Raw genomic sequence first — 21,186 nt, 5'->3', positions numbered from 1 at the left:
TGGACATACTTGCCTCCATTTTCAGGGTGTCAAAGTTGTTTTCTTCCTTCTCTTCCTTGCCTGCACACAGAACAGAGAGAGGGGATCAGCCGGGGGGGGGATCAGCTTGGTGCTACGGGGCTGGGCACCCCCGCGGGGGAGAAGGGGGCCCACCTGGGACCCCCAACCCAGCTCCCGGCACGGGGAACGGCACCCATCGCCGCTCTGCGAGGCCTGGGCTCTGCTCCCGCGCCCCAGCTGGGGGGTCTGGGGGGTCTGGGGGAGCGGCCCCCGTCAGGGCCAGGGCCCAGGGAGGGGCAGGGGAAGCGTGCGGAGCCGCGCCGGCTTCCTGTGCTATCGGCACATCTCGCGCGCTGCAGGTACGCGCCGAGCCGCTGCCGGGAAAGCAGCTAAAAATAACCCGACCGTTTCTGGGGTTGCAAACCTCCCGCGCACTCCCCCCGAGCTGCCAGGGGGCCGCCGGGCTGGGGCGTGGGGCGCACCGGGGTGCGGGGCACCCACCCACCCACCCGGGCAGCGCCAGGGCTGGTGGGTCCCTGCACCGGCGGCCCTCTGTGCTTCACCCAGCACAGACACGGGCTGCGGGGCAGGGGCCATGCCGGGACCCCCCGGTAACCCCTCGATGGGGTGTGGTGTCGCCCAGGTCCTCAGGAGCCCCCTGACGCCCACCCAGCCCTGTGGGACACCCTGACAGTCCCGCGGCAGCCAGCCCCCACCCCAGAAGCAGCAAGGCCTGAGCAGGAGAGCAGCCGAGAGAGTGATGGGGGACACTGGGGGACACTGGGGACACTGGGGGACAGCAGCTTTCTGGCCCTGTGCTGGGGGTAGGAGTGCGTGCCTGCCCTGGGGGTGCCCAGACAACCTCTCCTCCCGGTCCTGCCCACGGGCATGGGGGGGTCTCAGGTGGGGAAACTGAGGCACAGCAGAGGGGACCTGGCCTGTTCTGAGGTGCTGGTCCCCTCCATCACTGGGGCCAGCAATCCAGGCCCTGGGACTGGCCAAACTGGGGGTCTCCGGTGTCCCCCCACCCCTCTGCCGCCCTGCCTGCCATGTGGCACAGAGCCCGGTGCCGGGCCGTTACCAGTGCCAGGGCTGCCTCAGTGCCTTCCCACACCGGGCCCCAGCGGCCCCACGGCTGCAGCTCCTCGCCCGAGCATCCCACACGTGTCCGGCACAGCGCTGACGGGAATTACCGACCGACAGCAGGATTTGGGGGATTTCGGCAGGGATGGGACGGGGCGGGGGCACAGCGCTCATGGGGTGGGTGGTAAGTGCTGGGAGAGCAGCTCCTCGGCCCCTTGCCGGGAGGTAAAAAGTCTCTGGATGACGGGAAAGTGCCTGGCGGGCAGGAACGTGGGCAGCTGCCGCTCTGCCGGCACGGTGAGAGGAGCGGGAGGGTGAGCACCGTGCCCCAGGGCCCTGCGGGCAGGTCACGCCGCGGGAGGGAGGGTTCTGCCAGGGTGAGGGGAAAGGGTTGGACACCGGCCCGAGGATGGAAGGTGAAGCCTGAACTGCTCCCAGCACCCACGTTCGTGGCACCCACACTCCCGGCGCCAAATCCAGAGCGCTGAGCTGGCGGCAGGGCACCCCGGGGCTGTCTGCACCCCTCTCCACACCCATCTCCGCTCTGGGGAGGGCACTGCCTCAGCCGGCCCCACTCCCCTGGCACCGCGGCTGCACCATGACCCAGCACGTTGCCCCCGAGCGCCAGCACCGTGCTGCCAGCTGCGGCCTCTCCGCTCCCCCGGGTGCCTGCTCCGTGCCTCGTGACTGCGGCAGCATCTGCGGCGCTGCTCTCCAGCCCCAGCCCAGCCCTTCCCTGCTCGTCTCCAGCCCTGGGCCAGCAGCAGGTCTCTGTGCTGGTCAAGAAGCCCCCAAGAGCCAGAGCCTGGCCCCCCCATCTTTGTCCTCACCCTGTCTCTGCTCTGCAGTGCCTGCGGTGCTGTGACACCCCAGCTCCGTGTCCCCCTCCTGGCTCATGGCTGGTCCAAGCTGCCCCATCCCGGCACCTCCCAGACAAGAGGGATGGTGGCAGCGGGGCTACGGGCTGGCATGTGCCTGGGGGGCAATCGGGGCCAGTGCTGGGCTCCCCCGTGGCCTGTGCTGGAGCCAGGGACCTGTCTCTGGTTGCGGAAAATGGAGCTGCTCCTGCCCATGGGCAGCCACAGGCAGGGAAGGTGCTGGGGGGGACACAAGCCTCCCTGAGCTGCACCCCCAGACCTGCACAGGCCGGGCCCTGTAGGGATCCCCCTGTCCAGCCCCTCCCCAGCTCTGGCTGGGCCACCTGGAGCCGCTGCCCAGGGCCAGACCGGAGTCTCCGGGGATGGAGACCCCCCCAGGCAGCCGGTGTCACCCCCGCGCTGAGGAGCGTGTCCCGGGGGCCAGAGGGACCCTCCCGGGGGCCAGTTGGTGCCCGTGGCCTCTGGTCCTGTCCCTGGGCACCACTGGCAGAGCCGGGCTCCCTCTTCACTCCCTCCCTGCGGGGGAGGGATTCACCCCCCTGAGCCTTCCCTGCTCCGGGCTGAGCAGTCCCAGCTCCCTCAGCCTCTCCCCACAGCAGAGATGCCCCAGTCCTTCAGCGCCTCGGTGGCCCCTCGCTGGGCTCTCTCCAGTCTGTCCCTGTCCCCCGGCACTGGGGAGTGCTGGGCCCAGCCCTCCCGGGGTGGCCTCACCAGCGGGTCATGCTCCTAACGCAGCCCGTGACACCGTTTCCCTCCATGGCACGAGGACCCGCTGCTGCCCTCCCCCCCCCACTCGGTTTGGGCCCCACTGGCACATGCAGGGCTGCCATGCAAAGCGGCGCCGTCACCGGGCACGCGGGCGGGGGTACGGCAGCGCCCGCAGGACAAGCACCGACCTTCCCCTGCCCGCCGGCGGGAGCGGAGCGCGGCGAGAGGGGTGGCACAACCACGACGGGACGAGCATGCGAGGGCAGCTCCCCCCACCACCCCACCCCGGCTCTCATCTGCTGCCCCCACCCCAAATCCCACGTGGCATGGAGGGGCTCAGCCCTTCCTCCTCCTCCTCCTCCGCATGCCGGGCAGGGCGGTGGGGGCCGGGGGTCCCCGGAGGGCCAGCGGGCAGAGCCGCAGCCCCGGCGCGGGGAGCCCTCAACGCTAAAGGTCTTACTTTTCTCTGCGGCCTCCAGGAGTTTCCTCCTCCCGCGTTTCTTCTGGGGGTCGGAAGGGGCCAGCTCACCCTCATCGGCCGGGGCGTCCAGGCCCTCCTTGGGGGTGCAGCGGCCGTTCTCCAGCGCCCGGCCCGTCTCGCCGTCCGGCAGGCTCTCCGTCTCGTCCTCCTCGGGCCGCCCGCCCTTGGGGCTCGTGCCGCCCTCCTCTGCACCCTTCCACTGGGCACCGTCCCCCTCCACGTCCCCGTTGGGCAGCGGCTCGGCGGGGCTGGCCTCCGGGCAGGGTGGGGGGCACTTGGGGACGGCTGCGGTGTCTTTGGGGGTGTCACTGCTTTCCACCTGCCGAGAAGGGAGAGGGAAAGGAGCTGCGATGGGCGCAGGCAAGGCTTGGGGGGGGACACAGCCCCGCTCGCACCTCCACCCGCACCCCCAGCCTGCACCCCACCGGCCACCAGCCACCACCGGACCCCACGGTGCCACCCTGGGGTGGTTGGCCCTGTTCAGACCCCGTCCCTGTCCCTGCGCCCCTGCCCTGACCCGACACCGCAGATGGCACAGCACAAGGGGTGTCTCCGGGACCACAGCCCGTACCCCTGGAGATGCAGTGACCATCTGGGGACAAAAGCACGTTACACCAAAAAGACCAAGTTTCACCTGCATCTCAGGCATGCTGGGCTTCCGCTGCCCGCGGAGGGCTGGCAGGGTGCCCTGGGGTGGGATGGGGCTACAATGGCACCCTCCGGACCAGGACATGTGGCTGTGGAACCCTCAGGACCAGGACACACAGACATGGCACCCTCAGGAACAGGCCACGCTGCCAGGACATCCTCAGGAGAGGGACAGGCTGCCATGGCAGCCTCAGGACCAAGACACAGTGGCACAGCACCTTTAGGACCTGGACACAAAGCCATGACACCCTCAGGAGCAGGACACTCTGCCATGGATACCTCAGGACCAGGACAGAAGGCCACGGCATCATCAAGGCCCAAGACATGCTGCCATGACACCCTCAGGACCAGGACACGGTGCCATGACACCTTCAGGACTAGGATACACAGACGTGATACCCCCAGGACACAGTGCCACAACACCCTCAGGACCAGGACATGGTGGCACAACACCCTCAGGGCCAGAACGTGGTGCCATGGTAGCCCCAGGCCTGCTGCCACAGCACCCTCGGGAGCAGCTCATGTTGCAATGACACCCTCAGGTGCAGGACACGCTGTGTTGACACCCTCAGGACAAGAACACACAGCCATGGCACTCTCAGGACTGGGACATGGTGCCACAAAATCCTTAGGATCAGGAAAAATTGCCATAGCACCCTCAGAACCTGGACACGGTGTCATGGCACCCGCGGGACCAGGACACACAGCCATGGCACCCTCGGGACGAGGACACACGGCCATGGCACCCTCAGGACAAGGACACGTGGCCATGGCACCCTCGTGGTGAGGATACACGGCCATGGCACCCTCAGGACAAGGACACACGGCCATGACACCCTCAGAACCAGGAGATGGTATCATGTCACCCTCAGGAACGGGACACAAGGCCTTGGAACTCTCAGGAGTTGGACATGCTGTCACGATGCCCTCAGGACAAGGACAAACAGCCACAACATCCTAAGGATAACAAAACCATGGCACTCTCAGGACTAGGACACGGTGCCCTGAGATCCCCAGGACCAGGACATGGTGCCATGACACCCTCAGGAGCGGGACACACAGCCATGGCACCCTCAGGACCAGGACAAAATGCCATGGCAACTTCAGGACAAGGACACGCTACAGTAACACCCTCAAGACCGTGACACAATGACACAGCATCCTCAGGCCCTGGACATAGGGACGCGATACCCACAGGACCAGGACGGAAGCAGGTGACACCAGGAGGACCTGGATACACTGCCATGCCACCTTCACCACTGTCCTGACAGCCGCTGCCATGACATCCTCTGGACCAGGACACAGCACCATGGCACCCTCAGGAGAAGGACACACATCCACAGCACCCTCAGGGCCAAGACACAAGGATGTGACACCAAGAGGCGTGGACACAATGCTGGGACACCTTCAGGACCAGGACAAACTGCCGTGACACCCCGAGGACCAAGATAAAATGAAGGTGACATCATGAGGACCAGGACATGGAGCCATGACACTCATGCAGGGCCGTGGTGCCCTCAGGACCAGGACTCAGTGCACGGCAGCTTCAGGCCCAGGACACCCTCAGGACCAAGACGCACCTCCACAGCACACTCAGGACCAGGACCCACCGCCACGACACCCTGAGGAGCTGCTCATGTTGCAGTGAACACCCTCGGGACCAGGACACAACGCTGTGTCACCCTCAGGACCAAGAGAAATGGAGGTGACACCATGAGGACCTGGATACAATGCCACGGCACCCTGAGGACCAAGACACAAGGAAGTGACACATGAGGACCCAGATACACCGCCATGACATCTTCAGGACCTGGACAAATGGCCATGACACCTTCAGGACCAGGACACAATGCCATGACACCCTTAGGACCAAGACACACCACCATATCACCCTGAGGACCAAGAGAAATGGAGGTGACACCATGAGGATCAAGACATGGAGCCATGGCACCCTCAGGACCGAGACATAAGGAAGTGACACCACAAGGATGTGGATACACCACCATGACACCCTCAGGACCAGGACAAATGGCCATGACACCTTCAGGACCAGGACACAACACCATGACACCCTTAGGACAACGACAAAACACCATGACACCCTGAGGACCAAGAGAAATGGAGGTGACACCATGAGGACCTGGATACAATGCCATGGCACCCTCAGGACCAAGACACAAGGAAGGGACACCGTGAGGACCTGGATACACCACCATGACACCTTCAAGACCTGGCCAAATGACCACGAGACCCCGAGGAGCAGGACACAACACCATGATGTCTTTAGAACCAGGACACAACGCCACGTCACCCTCAGGACCGAGACAAGCGGAGGTAACACCATGAGGACCAGGACAAGTGGCCGTGACACCCTCAGGACCAGGACACGGTGCTACGGTACCCTCTGGACAAGGACACGCTGGGATGTCACCCAGCTGTCCCGGTCCCCGTGTTGGCGATGACATCCCCAGCACAGAGGGGACATCGGAGCTGCCTGTCCTGCCCGTCCTGCCTGTACCACCACGTGGGAACGCGCAAAGGCTGGTGCGTGTGCACGCTTGTGCAAGACAGGCGGAGCCAGGGCCTGTGACGGCTGTGCACACGCGTGTGCATGACAGGCAGAGCTGGCCACTGAGGCGTGTGTGTGTGACAGGAAGGGACAGGGCGTGTGACAACTGTATGTGTGTGTGTGCACAAGAGCAGGGACAGCTCATCTGCACACGCATGTGTGCGCAACAGGCGGAGCCAGGGACCACGACACGTGTATGTGTGTGTGTGTGTGTGCAGAGGTGACAGGCAGAGCCAGGCGCCATGACAACCCTGTGAGCAGCCACGTGCGCGCGTGTGACACACAGAGACATGGCCCCGCAGTGAGCGCGGGAAAGAGCGTGAGAGGTGCAGCCGGAGCCCGCGCGTGTCAGCTGGGCCACGCCAACACCCGCGGGCGGGTGTGCGTGCGCGACAGGTGGCGCCGGCGGGTGCGACAGGCGGGTGCGCGGGTGCGACAGGCGGTGCCGGCGCCCGCAGGAAAACGTGCAGCAGCCGGCCCTGGCTCGCGAGTGCGGCGACAGGAGCGGGGAGCGCGCGCGAGCGTGAGACGCGGGGGAGGAACCGGCTGCGCCCGCGCTTGCCGCCGGCACGCGAGGCCGCGGGGATGGGGACGGTGGGCCCGGTGTCCCGCCACGCCGGGGCAGCCTCACGGCACGGCACCGGCTTGGGCCAGCGGGAGCGGGAGCGGAGTCAGAGCGAGAGGAGCAGCCCAGCTCGGTGGTTTCCGTGGCAAAGGAGAGTGAAAGTGCTGCTGCGTCATGGCAGCAGCCGGACGCGCGGCGCAGCCGCGGCAGGGTGGGCTCTGCCTCCGCTGCCGCGGCGCTGGGGAGCACTCGGTCCCCTCCCGGGCCGGCACAGCGGAACCATTGGGGCACCGGCACCGTCCTCCCTGGACACCCCGTACGCTGCCCGCAGGGTGCCCACCCCGGCCTCGCCGTGGCCCCCCCAGCACCGGCGGCCGAACGGGGGCTCTGCCGGACCTCAGAGAGGGGCCCCAGGTTCGCTCCCAGCCCCGCCTGCGCCGGAGCGGGGCCCCCCCATCTCTGCGGCAGCGATGCCAGGAAACGCGGCCGCGCAGCCCCCCCCCCCCCCCGTACCTTCCCTGCGCTGCCGCCCACCCCCACCTCTGCCCTGGCCCCCCCCCACGCCAGCTCCCCACGGCACAGGGGGTGCCGGGGGCCGCGGCACGGCACGGAGAGGACCCTCCTTGCCTGTCCCCGGCAAAACTACACATCCCAGGATGCAGCGGCGTACGGCGGCGGGTGCTGGGGAGCAAACACCGGAGCTGCCGGCCGGGCTTGGCGTGAGCCGGGGCACTGGCGGTGCTGCCCACCCTCCCCTGCCACGGCGGGGGCTGCCGGGAAGGGCACCGGGGAGGGGACACCGAGCTACGGGGAGGTGGCAGCGGAGGTCTTGCTCTCCAGGGTTCCCTGGATTTGCGCCAAAGCCACCGCCGCTGCCCCCTCCCCAGGCGCGTGCCCGGCAGGCGGTGGGGGGCACATGCTGCTTACCATGGTGCGTCCCCTTGGGCTGGCGTGCAGACCCCCCTGGTCTGGCTGCCTCCTCCCCGCGGCAGCGGGCGCTTCCTGCTCGCCCCGGCCGCCCCGGCTCGCTGGCAGAGTCACTTCCTCCGTTCGCTGGCTCGCTGGTGTGCCGGGGGCTGCTGCGCTGTGCCGAGGGGCCGGGACGGAGGGGATGAGCTGCCCCGCAACCCGCAGCAGGGAAGGGGCTGGCGAGGCGGGAGTGGGGGGGGCGTTGGGGGCCGGGGGTGTCCAGCAGCACCAGCGGAGAGCCGCGGCCACACAGGGAACCGCTCCCCAACGCCTCTCCCCGGCCTCCCGGCTGCGGCAGTCGGCAAAGCCAGGACCCCAGGGCGGGCACGGCTCAAGCGAGCAGACACCGTCGCCATTGGGAGGGTGGAGATGTCATGCCAGGCTGTGTTGCAGCTGGTGATGGGGGGGCCCAACCGCCCCCCGGCCCTGCTCCCGCCTCCTGCTCGGGGCCGCATCCTGGCCACCGCGCTGAAAACAATGGCAGGGGCTGCGCGCGCTTCCCGGGAGGAAACGGGAAGGCCGGCGATGCGCTCTGGGCTAGGTGGCCGCGGGGGCTGGCTCCGTGCGGCCACGGAGGGCTCGGTGCAGCCACGGGGGGCTCGGTGTGGCCATGGGGGGGCTCGGCCCGCTCCCCTGGTGGGATGGGGTGTGGGGGCCATGGCGGCGGCACATGGTTCCCTCGGGGCTGCGAGGCCACGGCAGCGGCACCGGGATTAACCATTACGGCTGTGTGCCCCGCCGGGAGCCGTGCCACCCCCTTCCCACGCGGTGCCACGCAGAGCGGTGGGGGGCTGCGGTGCCACGTGCCGCCCCGGTGCCGCTCCAGCCCTGCCCGTGGCAGCCCCTTCCCGCCAGCACGGCAGCCTCTGGCCCACCACGCGCTGAGAGAACGGGCGTCACCGGCACGCCCCGGCACCGCACCCATCCGAAATCGGCCGCCCCGCGCCCTCACGCCTCCCTACCTGGGTCAGAACCGGACCCCCTCGTGCTGCTGCGGTGCGTCCCGGTGCTGCCACTTGGGCACCGCCGCCGCCGCACCGGGGAGGCAGAGGGGAAGGGGAGACCGGGACCCACCCTGCGCCCCTCCCCGGCCGCCCCGGCGCAGGCCCGGCGGCGGGTCGGCCTTCCTGCCCACCCACCCGCTTCCTCCGCGCCGGCCGGGCCCTGGGAACAAGCGCTGCCTTTCTCCCGCTCCCCTCCCCTCCGCTGGGCCCCCGCCAAGGCCGCTGCTCCGCCGGGAGCCCGCCGGCCTGGACAGGCCCTGTGCCGGCCCCGCCGCCTCGCTCGCAGCTGGGGGGGGGACGCAGGGGCTGGCTGTGCCGGGGACACGCGCTGACCGGTGCTCGCAGCGGGATGGGGGACAGCCCCGGCACACCGCAGCCCTCGGGGAGCCTCGTGCCGACACCGGTCCTGGAGCACTGGCAGCCCCCGGAGCTGCCTGAACCCCGGGGAGCTGCCAAGCGGGGGGAGACGGGATGGGGCAGCCCCCGGGCCGTGGCTCCTCTGCCAGGGGGAAGGTGCCGGGGGTGTCACCGCCAAACATGGCACCACCGCAGAGCCCCTGGCAGAGGGGGTCCCGCTGCTGAGCCCTGGCTGGGGCTGGGGGGGCTGGTCTTAGAGCCACGGGACGGTTTGGCACGGTGTGGCTCAGCACAGCTCAGAATGGCACGGCCCTGCCCAGCAGCTGCCAGCTCCTGCCAGGGTCCATCGCTGGCCGCAGCCGGCACCATCTCCTGCCTCCCTGCCCACTCCTGCCTGTCCTCTGCACCCCGCTGGTGTCCCGGCCCTGCTGGGGGGGGGAGCCTGGGGCTGAGCTCCCCACCCCACAGACGTGCCAGGAGGGGCCGGCGGCCGCAGATTGAGGCGGATACTCAGCACCCTCCTGCGACACCTCTGCCTGCTGGGTCCCTGCGAGTGGGGTCCTGGGGACCCTTGGCCGGTCGCCAAGGGGCCAGCTTGGTCGCCCAGGGTCCCCGTGCCGGTGCCCCCGGCCAGGGGCCGCACCGGCAGGCGCTGGCACCGCGGGGCTCTGCGGCGGGGAGGATATTTTTAGCAGCTCACACCCGGCCGGGGCTTTCCCTGGCCTCCTGGCAGTGCCCGCGGGGCCACCGGGCTTGCCAGCTCCGCTCGCTTGGCAGCGGGAGCCGCCGGCCGGGCCGGCACCGCGTGCGGGGCAGGTGTGGCGCGCCGGAGCGTGCAGTGAGCGCGCACAGGACAGGCACCCGCTGCCAGCCAAGCAGCTCTTCCGCAGGACACACCGGGAGGTACCCAGCGTCGTGGCACCGTCGCCAAACCAGCCATCCCGCTCCGGATGCGCCATGCCGGAGGGGGCTGCCGGGACCCGCCTGCTCCCATGGCCAGAGACCTCCCGGTTCCCAGGCTCGCGCTGTTCGTGACGACTTTCCCCATTTGTTCCCGTGCCAGCATTGTTCTTCCACCAAAACGGTTCCCCCGCCCCGGCACGTACCTCCCGCCCCGCCGGATTTACAGCCAGCCTTCGCAGCCCGCCGGCTCCCGGCCCCGCGTCCCCCGGCGCACCCCTGCCCGCCCCAGGCAGGATTGGGACCCGAGCGCAGGATTAACCCTTTCTGCAGCCAGAAACTTTGGCAAAAAAGCTTTTGTAACCTCCCAGCAGCGAAGGTGCCCCGGCCCCGCTCGCCTCCTCCGAGCACCGATGGCAGCACCGCCAGCCGGGGCTGGGGACGAAGCCACCGTGGCTCCCCAGTGGCACTGTGACCCACAGTGGCTTGGGAGGGCCAAGCCACCACCAAAGTGAGTCCCCCCAGCCCCGGGTGCCCTGTCCCGGTGTCTCACCACAGCCGGCTGCTGCCCGAAGCCCCACGCACCCCCTGTCACCCCGCAGCCACCCCACCGTGGGCATGGCACCCACGGGCACCGCGGCGCTCTCCTGTGCCCACCCCTCAGCCCAGGCGCTCGCCAGGATGAGCCGTTTCGGGTGCTTTGGTGCATCTGGCCGTGATCCCAGCCGGCTGGGCTAGCGAGCCAGGAGCTCGCCGAGCCCCGCACACTCAAGAGCAGGCATCGCCTGCACGGCGGGAGCCGGGGACGCTGGTGAGGGGGCAGCGCTGGGGGCTGGGGGGGGACACAGCTCCCCTCCTGCTGCCCTACCGCCCTCGGGCTCTGCTCCCGGCCAGAGGCCGTGTGCCCCGGCACGCCGGGAGCCCCCAAACCTGGCCCCCGCGCCCGGCGCCCGCTGGCTCACCTGGGCATGCTTGCGCTTCCGCCCGGGCCGCCCGGCTTTCCTCATGGGCGTCCCCGGCTCCTGCTTCTCCTCCTTGCTCTGGTTCTCCTCGGGCTCCTCTTCCCCCTGCGAGCCGGAGACAGAGAGGACGGTTACGCCGCCGGCCCCGGGGCCGGGCAGCCCGAGGTCCTGGGCACGGCTCCGATCCCGCTTGGCATCGCCGGCACCGTGGGCGCAATGTGTGGCCAGCAAGGCAGGAGCGTGGCCAGCATCACCACGCCGGTGGCCCCCGACCACCATCAGAGGGGCAACTGTGGCTCTTGCCATGGCGTGGGCCGCAGCACGAGCCATCGTGGGCTGGGCGCCTTCGCCTCCTGCGCCGTGGCCGGCTCAGGGGTACGTGCCTGCTCCCACAACCCACCGGAGCCCCGCACATGTGGGGCTGGGGGCTCCTGCGTGGACCCCCTGGCACGGCACAGGACGGCACAGCGGGTCTGCCGGGAGCCCCGCAGCTCCCTGAGGCCAAGGGCATGCCGCAGGAGCCAGGGTGCCCTTGGAGTGGGCAGGCAGCTGCCTGCTTCACCGCGCCGCCCCCAGCGTGGGCGCTTCGGGGGCCATGCACCCCTCCCCATGGCACGTCCCCCTGCTCTGCGGCACCATGCCCCAGTCCCGGGGTGCTGGCAGGGTGCCTGTGCCGGCACGGGCGACGGCGCAGGAAGGTGACCCCGGGAAATGAACCTGCTCCCCGCGCCGGGGAGCCGCCCGAGGAGCATGGCGTGCCGGGGGGGGACCCCGCTCCCCGCTCGGGGGGCCTGTGGCACGGGGGGGGGACGGACACGCGGGGCCCCCGGCGTGTCCCGTGGTGGCGGTGCCGGTTTCACCTGAGCCCCAGAAGATCCCAGCGGCAGCGGCCAAGGCAGGAAGAGGCCGCGGAGGGGGAGCAGGGAAGGAGGAGAGGCCGGCGGGGGGCTGGCGAGGGAGAGGCCGGGGAGGGGATGGGGCTGGCAGCCAGACAGCGCCGACATCCAGCTGCAGCCACGTTCCTGCCGTGCCAACAGCCGGCACATCCCCACGGGGGTCTGGCCCAAAGGGTCCTGGGGGGCCGGGACATGCCGTACCCCACGGCCATGGTGCCCCAGCCCATTGCCCATCGCCCCGTGCCCATGGCATCGCGCGGGAGCCACGTGCCGGCTCATCCCCAGCCACCATCGTGGGCCACCAGCACCGCGCTGGGCCCAGCCCCTTCGCCATGGGGCAGAGCAGCCCCCAACGCCCCCCCCACCAGTGTCGCAGTGACCAGGCCTCAGCCCTGGCACCGCAGCCGGCAAGGAGAGGCGGCACCGCGGCCCCCGGGGGCTCAGCCCCGGGCGGAGAATTTTGCGGCGGGTCCAAGGACGACGTCAGGATCATGGCTCCAGCTCCACCCCGGCGCCGGAGCCAAACGGGGTCCCCGGGGGGGGGTTGATTCCCGGGGGTCCCTGCCCCCGCAGGCCCACCGCACCGTGTGCGAGAGCTGGCTGGGGTGAGCACAGCAGATCCCCCCTCCCCATGCTTTTGGGGGGACCCGTCTTGCCAAACCCTGCGGCGCTGCACTTTGTCCCAGCTGGAGCCGCTGCCGGACTCAGCAGCTCCCGCCACCGCCGCAACACCCGGCAGCACCAAGGAGCCTAGGGGGGCCCAGCCCTGCTCCTGGCAGCGGTGAACCCCCCCCAACAACCATCCCTTTGCCCCCGGTGTCCCAATTTTGTCTGGGCCCCGGTGCCTTTTACGCTGGGTGTAAAGGTAAGCTGCGGCGGGGTGTCAAGTGCGTGGCGCTGGCACGGACTGGATGCGGCTGGGGAGGCGAGGGGGGCTCTTGGGGGGCTCTGCAGGGTCTCCCCCCTCTCCGGGGGTCTCTGTGGTGCTCCAGCCCTGTCTCACCACGCCAGCGGCAGCATCGGGGCTGCAGGGACCCCCCCTCAGGGCACAGCGGGCACCCCAAAAGCGGCGCAGATGGTGGAGATGTGGGGGTGCAGCCCAGCGAAAGGGCTGCGATGGGGCTCCGCTCCCCCTGGCCCGGTACAGGGGTGCCGGTGCTGTGAGCCATCCCCCCCCCGCACCATAGAGCACCCCACTCCCCTTTCTCCCCGGGGCTGGGCCGGGCTTGAGGCTGCTCTGCGCGTCCCCCAAAGCGCCGCGCTCCTGCGCCGCTGCCAAGCAACAACCCAGAGGGAAACCACCGCCGAGGAGGAGAGCTGCCGCATGACGCAGTGCCGGCTCCACCGCCGCCGCGCCGGGTCCCAGCTCCCGGCTGCACCGGGTGGCACCTGGGGGTCCTCGGCAGCGGGGAGGGGATGAAACCAGCCCCATGGGGCGAGAGAAGGCGGGTGTGGAGACCCCCCCGATATAGCACGAGAGCTGGCGCACGGCCTCACTGGATCCGTGCCGAGAGCAGCCGGCACCGGCGTGACCCACGGTGCCCCGTCACGCTCCCGGTGCCGGCGACCCGCACGCACCCGCTCCGGCGTGACACACCATAGGGGGAAGCACGGGACCCGCCGCCCACCTGCCGCCCCCCCCAGTTCCCTCGTCCCCCCGGCCGTGCCACGAACGTGCCGGGCGCTTCCCAACGGACACATGGGAGCTGGGAGCGGGGGCCGGGGAGCACCGGTGTGGCCGCCACGGCCCAGCCAGCCTGGAGGAACTCAGATGACCCCGACCCCGCGCTGCCCGCGGCGGGACGGCGTCCAGCTGGCCGACGGCCCTGGTCCCCACGCTGCGACCAGGCCAGGCCCTGCCCCTGCGCCCGCCGGGATGCTTCTCTCGGTGGCAAGAGCGATGCCTCTGCCGGCACCGGCAGCAGCCGCGGTGGGGACACGGTCACCAAACCCAGCGCAGCCCCGAGCCCACCCCATGGCCACCCACCTCCAGAGCCAGGGTAGCCCCCTTTCTAGGGGGGTAGCCCCCTTTCTAAGAGGGAAGCCCCCTCTCTAAGGGGAAAGCCCCCTTTCTGAGGGGGTCACCCCCCACCCCACCATCGCAGCAGCCCCCTCCCCGCCGCCGGTGCTTGCCCTGGCCGGGAGGTGACAGCAGGTCTCTGCTTCACCATCCCCTCCCCGCGCTCCCTCACCGCCAGGAATAGCTCAATCCACACTAATCCCGGCCGCGGCTCAGGGCTCCCCCCGTCCAGCACCGCGCTCCCCGCTGCGGCGAGCGGGGGGGGCAGCGGGGCTGGCACGCAGCAGAGGGGACCCCGCAACCCGCTTTCCCTTCATGCCTGCCAGCCGGTGCTCGGCCAGGAGCAAGCTGGACCCCCCCCGGAGCCCGGTGACGGTTGTGGCACGAGCAGGGGGGGCCCCCCGCTTCCCTGGCAGCCGCCCCCTGACGTGCTGGGAGCCAGCAGAGCCGCGGCAGGAGCCTACCTTGTGCGTGTCGAGCGCCTCGCGGTTGGGAGCGGGGCTGCTGGCGTCGAGGGTCCCGCTGGACGGCATGGTGGGGAGCGAGGGCGGGCGCCTGGGACCGTCGCCTCTTCAGCACCGAAGTGGACCCCGCCGCCGCGCTCCGGCTCTCTGCGTCGAGGAGGGGGTCCGGGAGCCGTTGCCCGCCGCAGCGGCCAGCCCCTGCGTCCCGCCGCCTGCCTGGATCTTCCTGCCCCTGCGGGAAGCGGAGAGGGCCGGGGTGAGAGGGGGGGAACGTCAGCCCCGCTGCCCCCCACCCGCCGCCCCAGCAATTATTAACATGCCACAACCTTGACTCGGCCGGGCTGGGCTGGGACCTCGTCCCCGGCATCGCCCCAGGGTGTGGGGTGTAACGGTGCAGGGCGCGTTCTTGCAGGGTGCTGAGCATGGAGTGCGGGGTGCAGGCAGGGCTGTGGGGTGCAGGCAGGGCTATGGGGTGCAGGGTGCAGGCAAGGCTGCAGAGTGCAAGCCGGGGTGCAGGCAGGGGTGTGGGGTACAGGCAGGGCTGCGGGGTGCAGGCAGGGTTGCAGGGTACAGGCAAGGCTGTGGGGTGAACGGTGCAGGCAGGGCTGCAGGCAGGGGCTGCGGGGTGCAGGTGGGGGTGCAGGGTGCGGGCAGGGGTGCAGACAGGGCTGTGGGATGCAGGCAGGGGTGCAGGGTGCAGACAGGGGTGCAGGCAGGGCTGTGGGGTGCAGGCAGGGGTGCAGGATGCGGGGTGGAGGCAGGGGTGCAGGCAGGGCTGCGGGATGCAGGCAGGGGTGCAAGGTGGAGGCAGGGGTGCGGGCAGGCTGTGGGGTGCAGGCAGGGGTGCGGGCAGGACTGCGGGGTGCAGGCAGGGGTGCGGGCAGGGCTGCGGGGGCGGCGTCAGCCCCAGCACCTGTTGCTATGGCAAACGCTGCATTAGCCATGGCCGGGGCTGCTGTTGCCTTTGGCACCGGCGCTGCGATTTGTTTCTAGAGCTTTCCAGCCGCAGCCGCTGCCGGCCGGCGGGCGGGTGCTGGGGGGCTGCCGGCAGCGGGGGCCGCCGCTGCGCCAACCGAAACCCAACACCCCGCGCGTCCCCCCCACCCCCAGCCCCCCGCCTGCCTGCAGCGGGGGTGCCCGCGAGGCTTTGGGGGGGGTGGAGGGGAGCCGGGGGGGGTTGCAGCCGCCCCCCACCCCCTGCAGCAGTGCCGTGGCACGTTGGGGGGGGCCCCTGGGAACTCGGGGTGCTGCGCAAGGAGGGGGGGGGCAGGGTACCCCAGCACAGCCCCTTTCGCAGACAGGGTTTGGGGAAGGGGGGGTGTGGGCAGGGGGTGCAGGACGGGGTGCGGGACATGGGATGGGGGTGCAGGATGGAGGATGGGGGGTGCAGGCTGCCCCCGCCCCGTGGGAGCCAGGGAGGGGCTTCCCTGTCCCGCTCCTTCTCCATCTCGGGGTCGGGGGGGGAGACCCCATCCCTGGTGCCATCCCGGGGCACCGGCCGCGCCAGCACCCCTGGGTGAGGGGCCGGGGCTGGCAGCCGGCACCCCGAGCACCCCCACGGCGCCCGTCGGGCAGCTGCGGTGCTGCAGCACGGTGGCACCTCGGCCACCTCCCCGGCAAAGCCGCGGGCACGGGAGGACACGTGTCGCTGGGAAGCACCCGGGGACACCCCGGCTGCACCCAGGCACCTCCGCGGCAGCAGCACCCCGGGGGGGTGTCCCCTGGTGCCCAAAGACACCGACCAGGGGGTGCCGGTGTCCCCTAAAAAAACCAGCTCGGCTCTCCCCGGCCCCTCAGTCCAGCCCCACCGCGCCGGGGTCCCTCCGACAGCCCTGAGGGGGGGTGTGGGTGTGGGTAAGCCCCCCCCTTTTCGGCATCCCGGGTGCCCGGGGAGCGCGGCGGCAGCGAGCCGCCCCGCTTGGCGCTGCCGAAGGGCCAGCTCGCGGGCTTTGATTCGCTTCCAGCAAACATGGTCTCCGAACGCACTAAAAATAGTTGGGCTGCGTACAAACCCCCGCGGCAGCCCCGGCCCGGCCCGGCGGCCGCCGAACAAAAGACGGGGAAGGGGGGGGAAGAAACCGGCGACACCGGCTGCCTCCCGCTGCCCCCAGCCCCACCGTCGGCACCCCGTGGGGCGAACGCGGCCTCGCCGCGAGGGTACGTGCCGCGGCCCCCACCACCGGCCCCGCTCCCCCGCGCTCTTACCCGGCTGAGGCGCGATGGGACGGGACGGGGGGCTGCGGCGATGCCGTTAGGCCGCCGAGACCCTCCTCCCGCGGCACCGGGGCATCCCCTCGCCGCGGCGGCGGTGGGGGACAGACCCTCGTCCGGCGTCTCGCCGCCGAAGCGCGGGGAGGGACTCGCCGCCTTCCCTCCTGCCTCCCTATTTAACGGCTCCCGCTGACCTTACGGCTGACGGCGAGCGGGGGAACCGGCAGCCCCAGCCCGCGCCGTGCCGCTCCCGCACGGCAGGGCCCCGGCGAGTCACGCTCGCCGCACGGCAGAGGCGTTTCAAAGTAGGTTACCTGCGATGGATGGATGAGACACGCGGCGTTGACAAAAAAAAAAAAAAAAAAAAGAGAGAGAGAAAAAAACCCGCCTTTTTTTTTATATTTAGGGACCTTGCCGGCGCCCGCCGTTGCCGTGCCGCAGCCGGGAACCCGCAGAAACCCAAACGGCCATTTTAGGTGATGGCGAGCGGGGTCCCCGACAGCCCCCCGTGCCGGTGGCGGGTGACACCTTCACCGCAGTGTGTGTGCGTGTGTGTCCCCCGTCCCCCCCCGCTCCTGTCCTAACGTGACCCCGCGTGCAGCATCCCCCGGCGCGGTGACACCCACCGGCTTTGGACGGGGTCCCTCGTGCCGTTGCCGAAGGCGGCGGGGACGCGCGAGGGACCCCGTCCAAACGCCTCTCCCGTGACAAGTGCCGCAGCGTATTATTATTGTTGTTGTCACTTTGAGTCACCGCCACCCCCGGGCAGCCGCGCTCCTCCTCCTCCTCCTCCTCCTCCTCCTCCTCCTCCTTCCCGAGCGCTGGGGAAGAAGTTCAGGACTGACTCAGAGGGGCCGGGAGCCGCGGCCGTGAGTCACCCCCCACCCCCTGCGCCCCCCACCCTGACTCACGACAGGGGGCTCCCCCCCACCCCCCCGCACCCCATGGCGTGGGTGCTGCTGGCAGGGGCAACCAGGGACGGGGTGGGTGTCCCCTGGGGCCCAAAATTGAGCCAAACGGCGGCAGCTCCCCTGCGATCGCCTCCGGCAGATGGTGGCGCTGAAACCACCGTGGCGGGAGAAGCGTTGACCTCATCCCCCGTAATTATAACTTACGAGCAAAATATTTGGCCACGCGGCTTGGGGGTGCACGTGGCGGGCAGGGAAGCTCCTGTCCTCGCCGTGGCCAACCGGGAACCGCTGCCGGGTGCCACAGGGGGTTTTGAGAGAATGAGGCGCCGGCGTCTGCTCACAGCAGGTGCCCCCCCGCTCCCAAAAACAGTCCTGGCGCAGAGGGGGGGGGACCCCAGGAGCCAGCCGGCCTCGCGCCGCACCCCGGGGAGCGCCGCACCACGCCACGAGCGAACCGAAACAAGAGCCAGATCCTGCAAAGCGGGAGCAGCAGTCAACCAAAACTGCCCGTGGGGTGGGACGGGCCCGGCGGCCGGAGACCCCCGCAGCGGGACGCGGCGCCGTTCTGCCGGCGGGACAGCGCAAAGCCAGCGAGGTTCATGAAGGAGCCGTGGCCGAGCGCGCAGAGCTCTGGGAACGCCTCGTCGCCGAGAGCCGAGGAGCTCGCCGTGCTCGGCTTACCCGCGGGGAGAAAAAAAATGCCGAGCGATGATGTGATTATGGTGAGCGAGTGCCGCTGCGGGCAGAGCCCCCGGTGCGCCGGAAACCCTCCAGCTGGCAGGGGAGCAGGGCCGGGAGCCGAGCCGGGGAGCCGGGGTGATTCAAACTGGCAACCAGGTACGGCTTTGAACTGGGAAGGGCGGTTAACCGCGGGAACAGGCCCAACCGGCGGCGGCGGGTTCCCGCGCGTGCCGAGCCCTGCGGCGGGAGCGCGGTGGGGAAGCGGGACGGCGGCTCAGCCCCATGCCGTGGTAAATGGCGTCAAAAACCCGAAGCAACCCGCGGCCTCGAGGGCGAGCGGGTCCCGGAGCGAACCAGAGAGCAGACGATGTCCCGAACGCCGCGAAACCAGCTCCCCCCGCGGAGCCGGTGCTGCCAGAGCAGGCGTGTGCCTGGCACACGCGTGTCCCGGGCACAGGCGGGCGCGTGCCGGCGGTTACCTGGCGAGCTGCAGGGTGCCGCACGCTCGCTTACGGCCCGCGGCAGGCGGGCAGCGGCGCAGGCAGCGCCCGTGGGAAGGCGTCGGGCAGGGACGCGCAGATGTGTGCAGACCTAAAAATACCCGCACGAAAACCACCACCCGAAGGTCCCCGAGCAGCCGGCGCGGCGCGGGCAGCACCGGCGGCGAAGCGGCGGGTTTGAGGCACGGAGGTCACGCAGCTCGGCAGTCACGTAGGCAGCCGGGGGAAGGCCGCGGCTCGCCGGCCGGCGCGGGCACCGGCATCCCGCCTTTCCTCGAGAGGCGGCGGGCGCTGCCCGTCACCTAAAGAAGCTCCCGCTCGGAAGTTTCGAGCTGACTCAGCACGAAAGGCCAGCGGCAGGCGCGGGAGCTGCCGGGAGCAGCCGCCGGCGACGGCAACATCCGCTCCCCTCCGGCTGCCCGCGGCCAAAGCTTCGAGGGATTTGCTGGAGTCGGTGCCGGGGTCCCCATCCGGGGCTCCCCCGTGGCGTCGGGCGCGGGGGAAGGCGCCGGGGTGAAGCTGGGGCAGGATGCGGGCGCCCACCGCGGCGGCCGGCTCCTGCCACCGCGCGCTCGGTGCAGCGCGGCCAGCACCGAACGCCAATCCCGCGGTGACACCGTCTACGTCACACAAAGGGAAGAAATAAAGAAAGAGGAACTGAGCGAAGAGGAAAATTTCATTTGCCCGCAGGTTCGCGCACACGAACACCCGAAAATGAAAGGGGAGGGGGGGGAGAGGAAAAAATAAACGAGAGGGGAAAAGGGGGAAGCGAGCGGGTGGCCCAGCCGCGTCCCCCCGGGGCCGGGGCAGCAGGCAGCGGGCAGGCAGGGAGCAGGCAGGGAGGAGGCAGCGGGCAGGCAGGGGGCAGGCAGGGAGCAGGCAGCGGGCAGGCAGGGAGCAGGCAGCAGGCGGGCAGCGGGCAGGCAGGGGAGCAGGCAGCGGGCAGGCAGCAGGCAGGCAGGGAGCAGGCAGCGGGCAGCACCCTGCCAGGCCTCTGCCCCGCGCCGCCCCCTCCCCGCTCGCGGCTGCTTCTGCTTCCCGCGGGGGGGATTTTTCTTTGGGTGTAAAAAATAAAAAACTTGTGTCAGGCGGCGCGGCCGGTCCGAGCCCCCCAGGGGTGACTCCGCCGCTGCTGCCCGGGGTTGGGGGGGCAGCCATGGGGTTGCGGGCAGGGACCCCGCACCCCGGGCCGGGGGGCTCCCACCGGGTCTCCGGGCCCCGGCGCGGGATGGGGAGCGGGGCGGGGGGGGGGGGGGGGGATGTCTCACCCCCGGGGGTCTCCGCTGCCGCGGGCGGCGGGCTGGGGCTTGGCGAGGGGGGGACACCCCCCCACACGGCGGTGACACCCCCGGGGCGGCCTCGCAGCCCCGGAACGGGCCGGGCCGGGGCCCCGCGCTGCCCTTCAGCCGCCCGGCGCGGCGCTCAAGGACACGGCGGCGCCGCGGGGGCCGGGCCCGCCGGGCCGCGCCGCCGCCCCCCCCACACCCCCCCACACCCCCCCCGCCGAGCGGGGCCGGGCCGGGAGCGGGGGCGGCCGCGGGGGGCCGGGGGGGGCGAGGCGGGCCCGGCCCGGCGGGTGGCGGCCCGGCCGCTGCCATGTTTTCCTGCTCGGCGCTGCACCCCCCCCCCCCCCCGACTTCTCCTCCCCCGGCCCGGCCCCGCCGCAGCCCCCGCGACGCCACCGGGTCCGGGGCACTGCGGGGGGACGGGGCCGGGGACACCGGGGCGGGGGTGTCGGCGGGGGGGGGGGTCTGCGGGCCGGAGGGAGCCGAACCGCCCCGAGCGGAGCCGAGCGGAGCCGAACAGAACCGAGCGGAGCCGAACCCGAGCCGAGCGGAGCCGAACCCGAGCCGAGCGGAGCCGAACCCGAGCCGAGTGTCTCCGAGCCGAGGCGCGGCGGGGGGGTGGCGGGGGGGTTGCCCCGTCCCGGGGGTCCGCGGGGGCTCTTCCCCCCCTCCAAGCCCCCGTGTCCGCGCCGCCGCGGGGGGCCGTTACCTGGGCCGGTGCGGGCCCGGCGCGCCGTGCCGAGCCGTGCCGAGCCGCCGCCGCCGCTGCGCTGCCCGGCGAGGCCTCCTCCTCCCGCAGCGCCGCCGCCTCCACTGCAGCACCGAGCCGCGCCGCCCGCCCGCCCGCCGCGCGGTCCTAGCGCCCGCCGGGCCGCGCTCAGCCGCGCCGGGCCGAGCTGGGCTTGGCTGAGCCGGGCCGAGCGTAGGCAAGGGGTGAGCGGGGGTCAAGCCAAGCAGGGTTGGACGGGGCCAGGCTGAGCCGAGCCGAGCCAAGCCGGGCTGGGTAAGGCGGTGCCAACTGAGCCGAGCTGAGCCAGGCTGGGCCAGACTGGGTCGAGCCAATGTAGTGCTGAGCCAGGCCGGGCCACCGTGA

General features: G+C 71.1%; 1 protein-coding gene across 1 annotated transcript in view; it reads right to left on the bottom strand.

The window, feature by feature from the left end:
- The window catches only part of LOC141921647 (DNA (cytosine-5)-methyltransferase 3A-like), a 21,441-nt gene extending 502 nt beyond the window's left edge, over nucleotides 1–20,939 (bottom strand). Inside the window, exons 1-5 of the mRNA XM_074820570.1 lie at nucleotides 20,803–20,939; nucleotides 14,505–14,736; nucleotides 11,125–11,229; nucleotides 3,130–3,469; nucleotides 6–60 (exon numbers count right to left, since the gene is read on the bottom strand). Coding sequence (XP_074676671.1) covers nucleotides 6–60; nucleotides 3,130–3,469; nucleotides 11,125–11,229; nucleotides 14,505–14,573 — 569 coding nt within the window. The 5' untranslated portion in view covers nucleotides 14,574–14,736; nucleotides 20,803–20,939. The remainder of the gene's footprint in view (nucleotides 1–5; nucleotides 61–3,129; nucleotides 3,470–11,124; nucleotides 11,230–14,504; nucleotides 14,737–20,802) is intronic.
- Between the last annotated feature and the right edge of the window lie 247 nt (nucleotides 20,940–21,186).

Source organism: Strix aluco, chromosome 3 (genome assembly GCF_031877795.1).
Source record: "Strix aluco isolate bStrAlu1 chromosome 3, bStrAlu1.hap1, whole genome shotgun sequence".
Lineage (NCBI taxonomy): Eukaryota > Metazoa > Chordata > Aves > Strigiformes > Strigidae > Strix > Strix aluco.
This window is presented reverse-complemented; position numbering and strand designations above follow the sequence as displayed.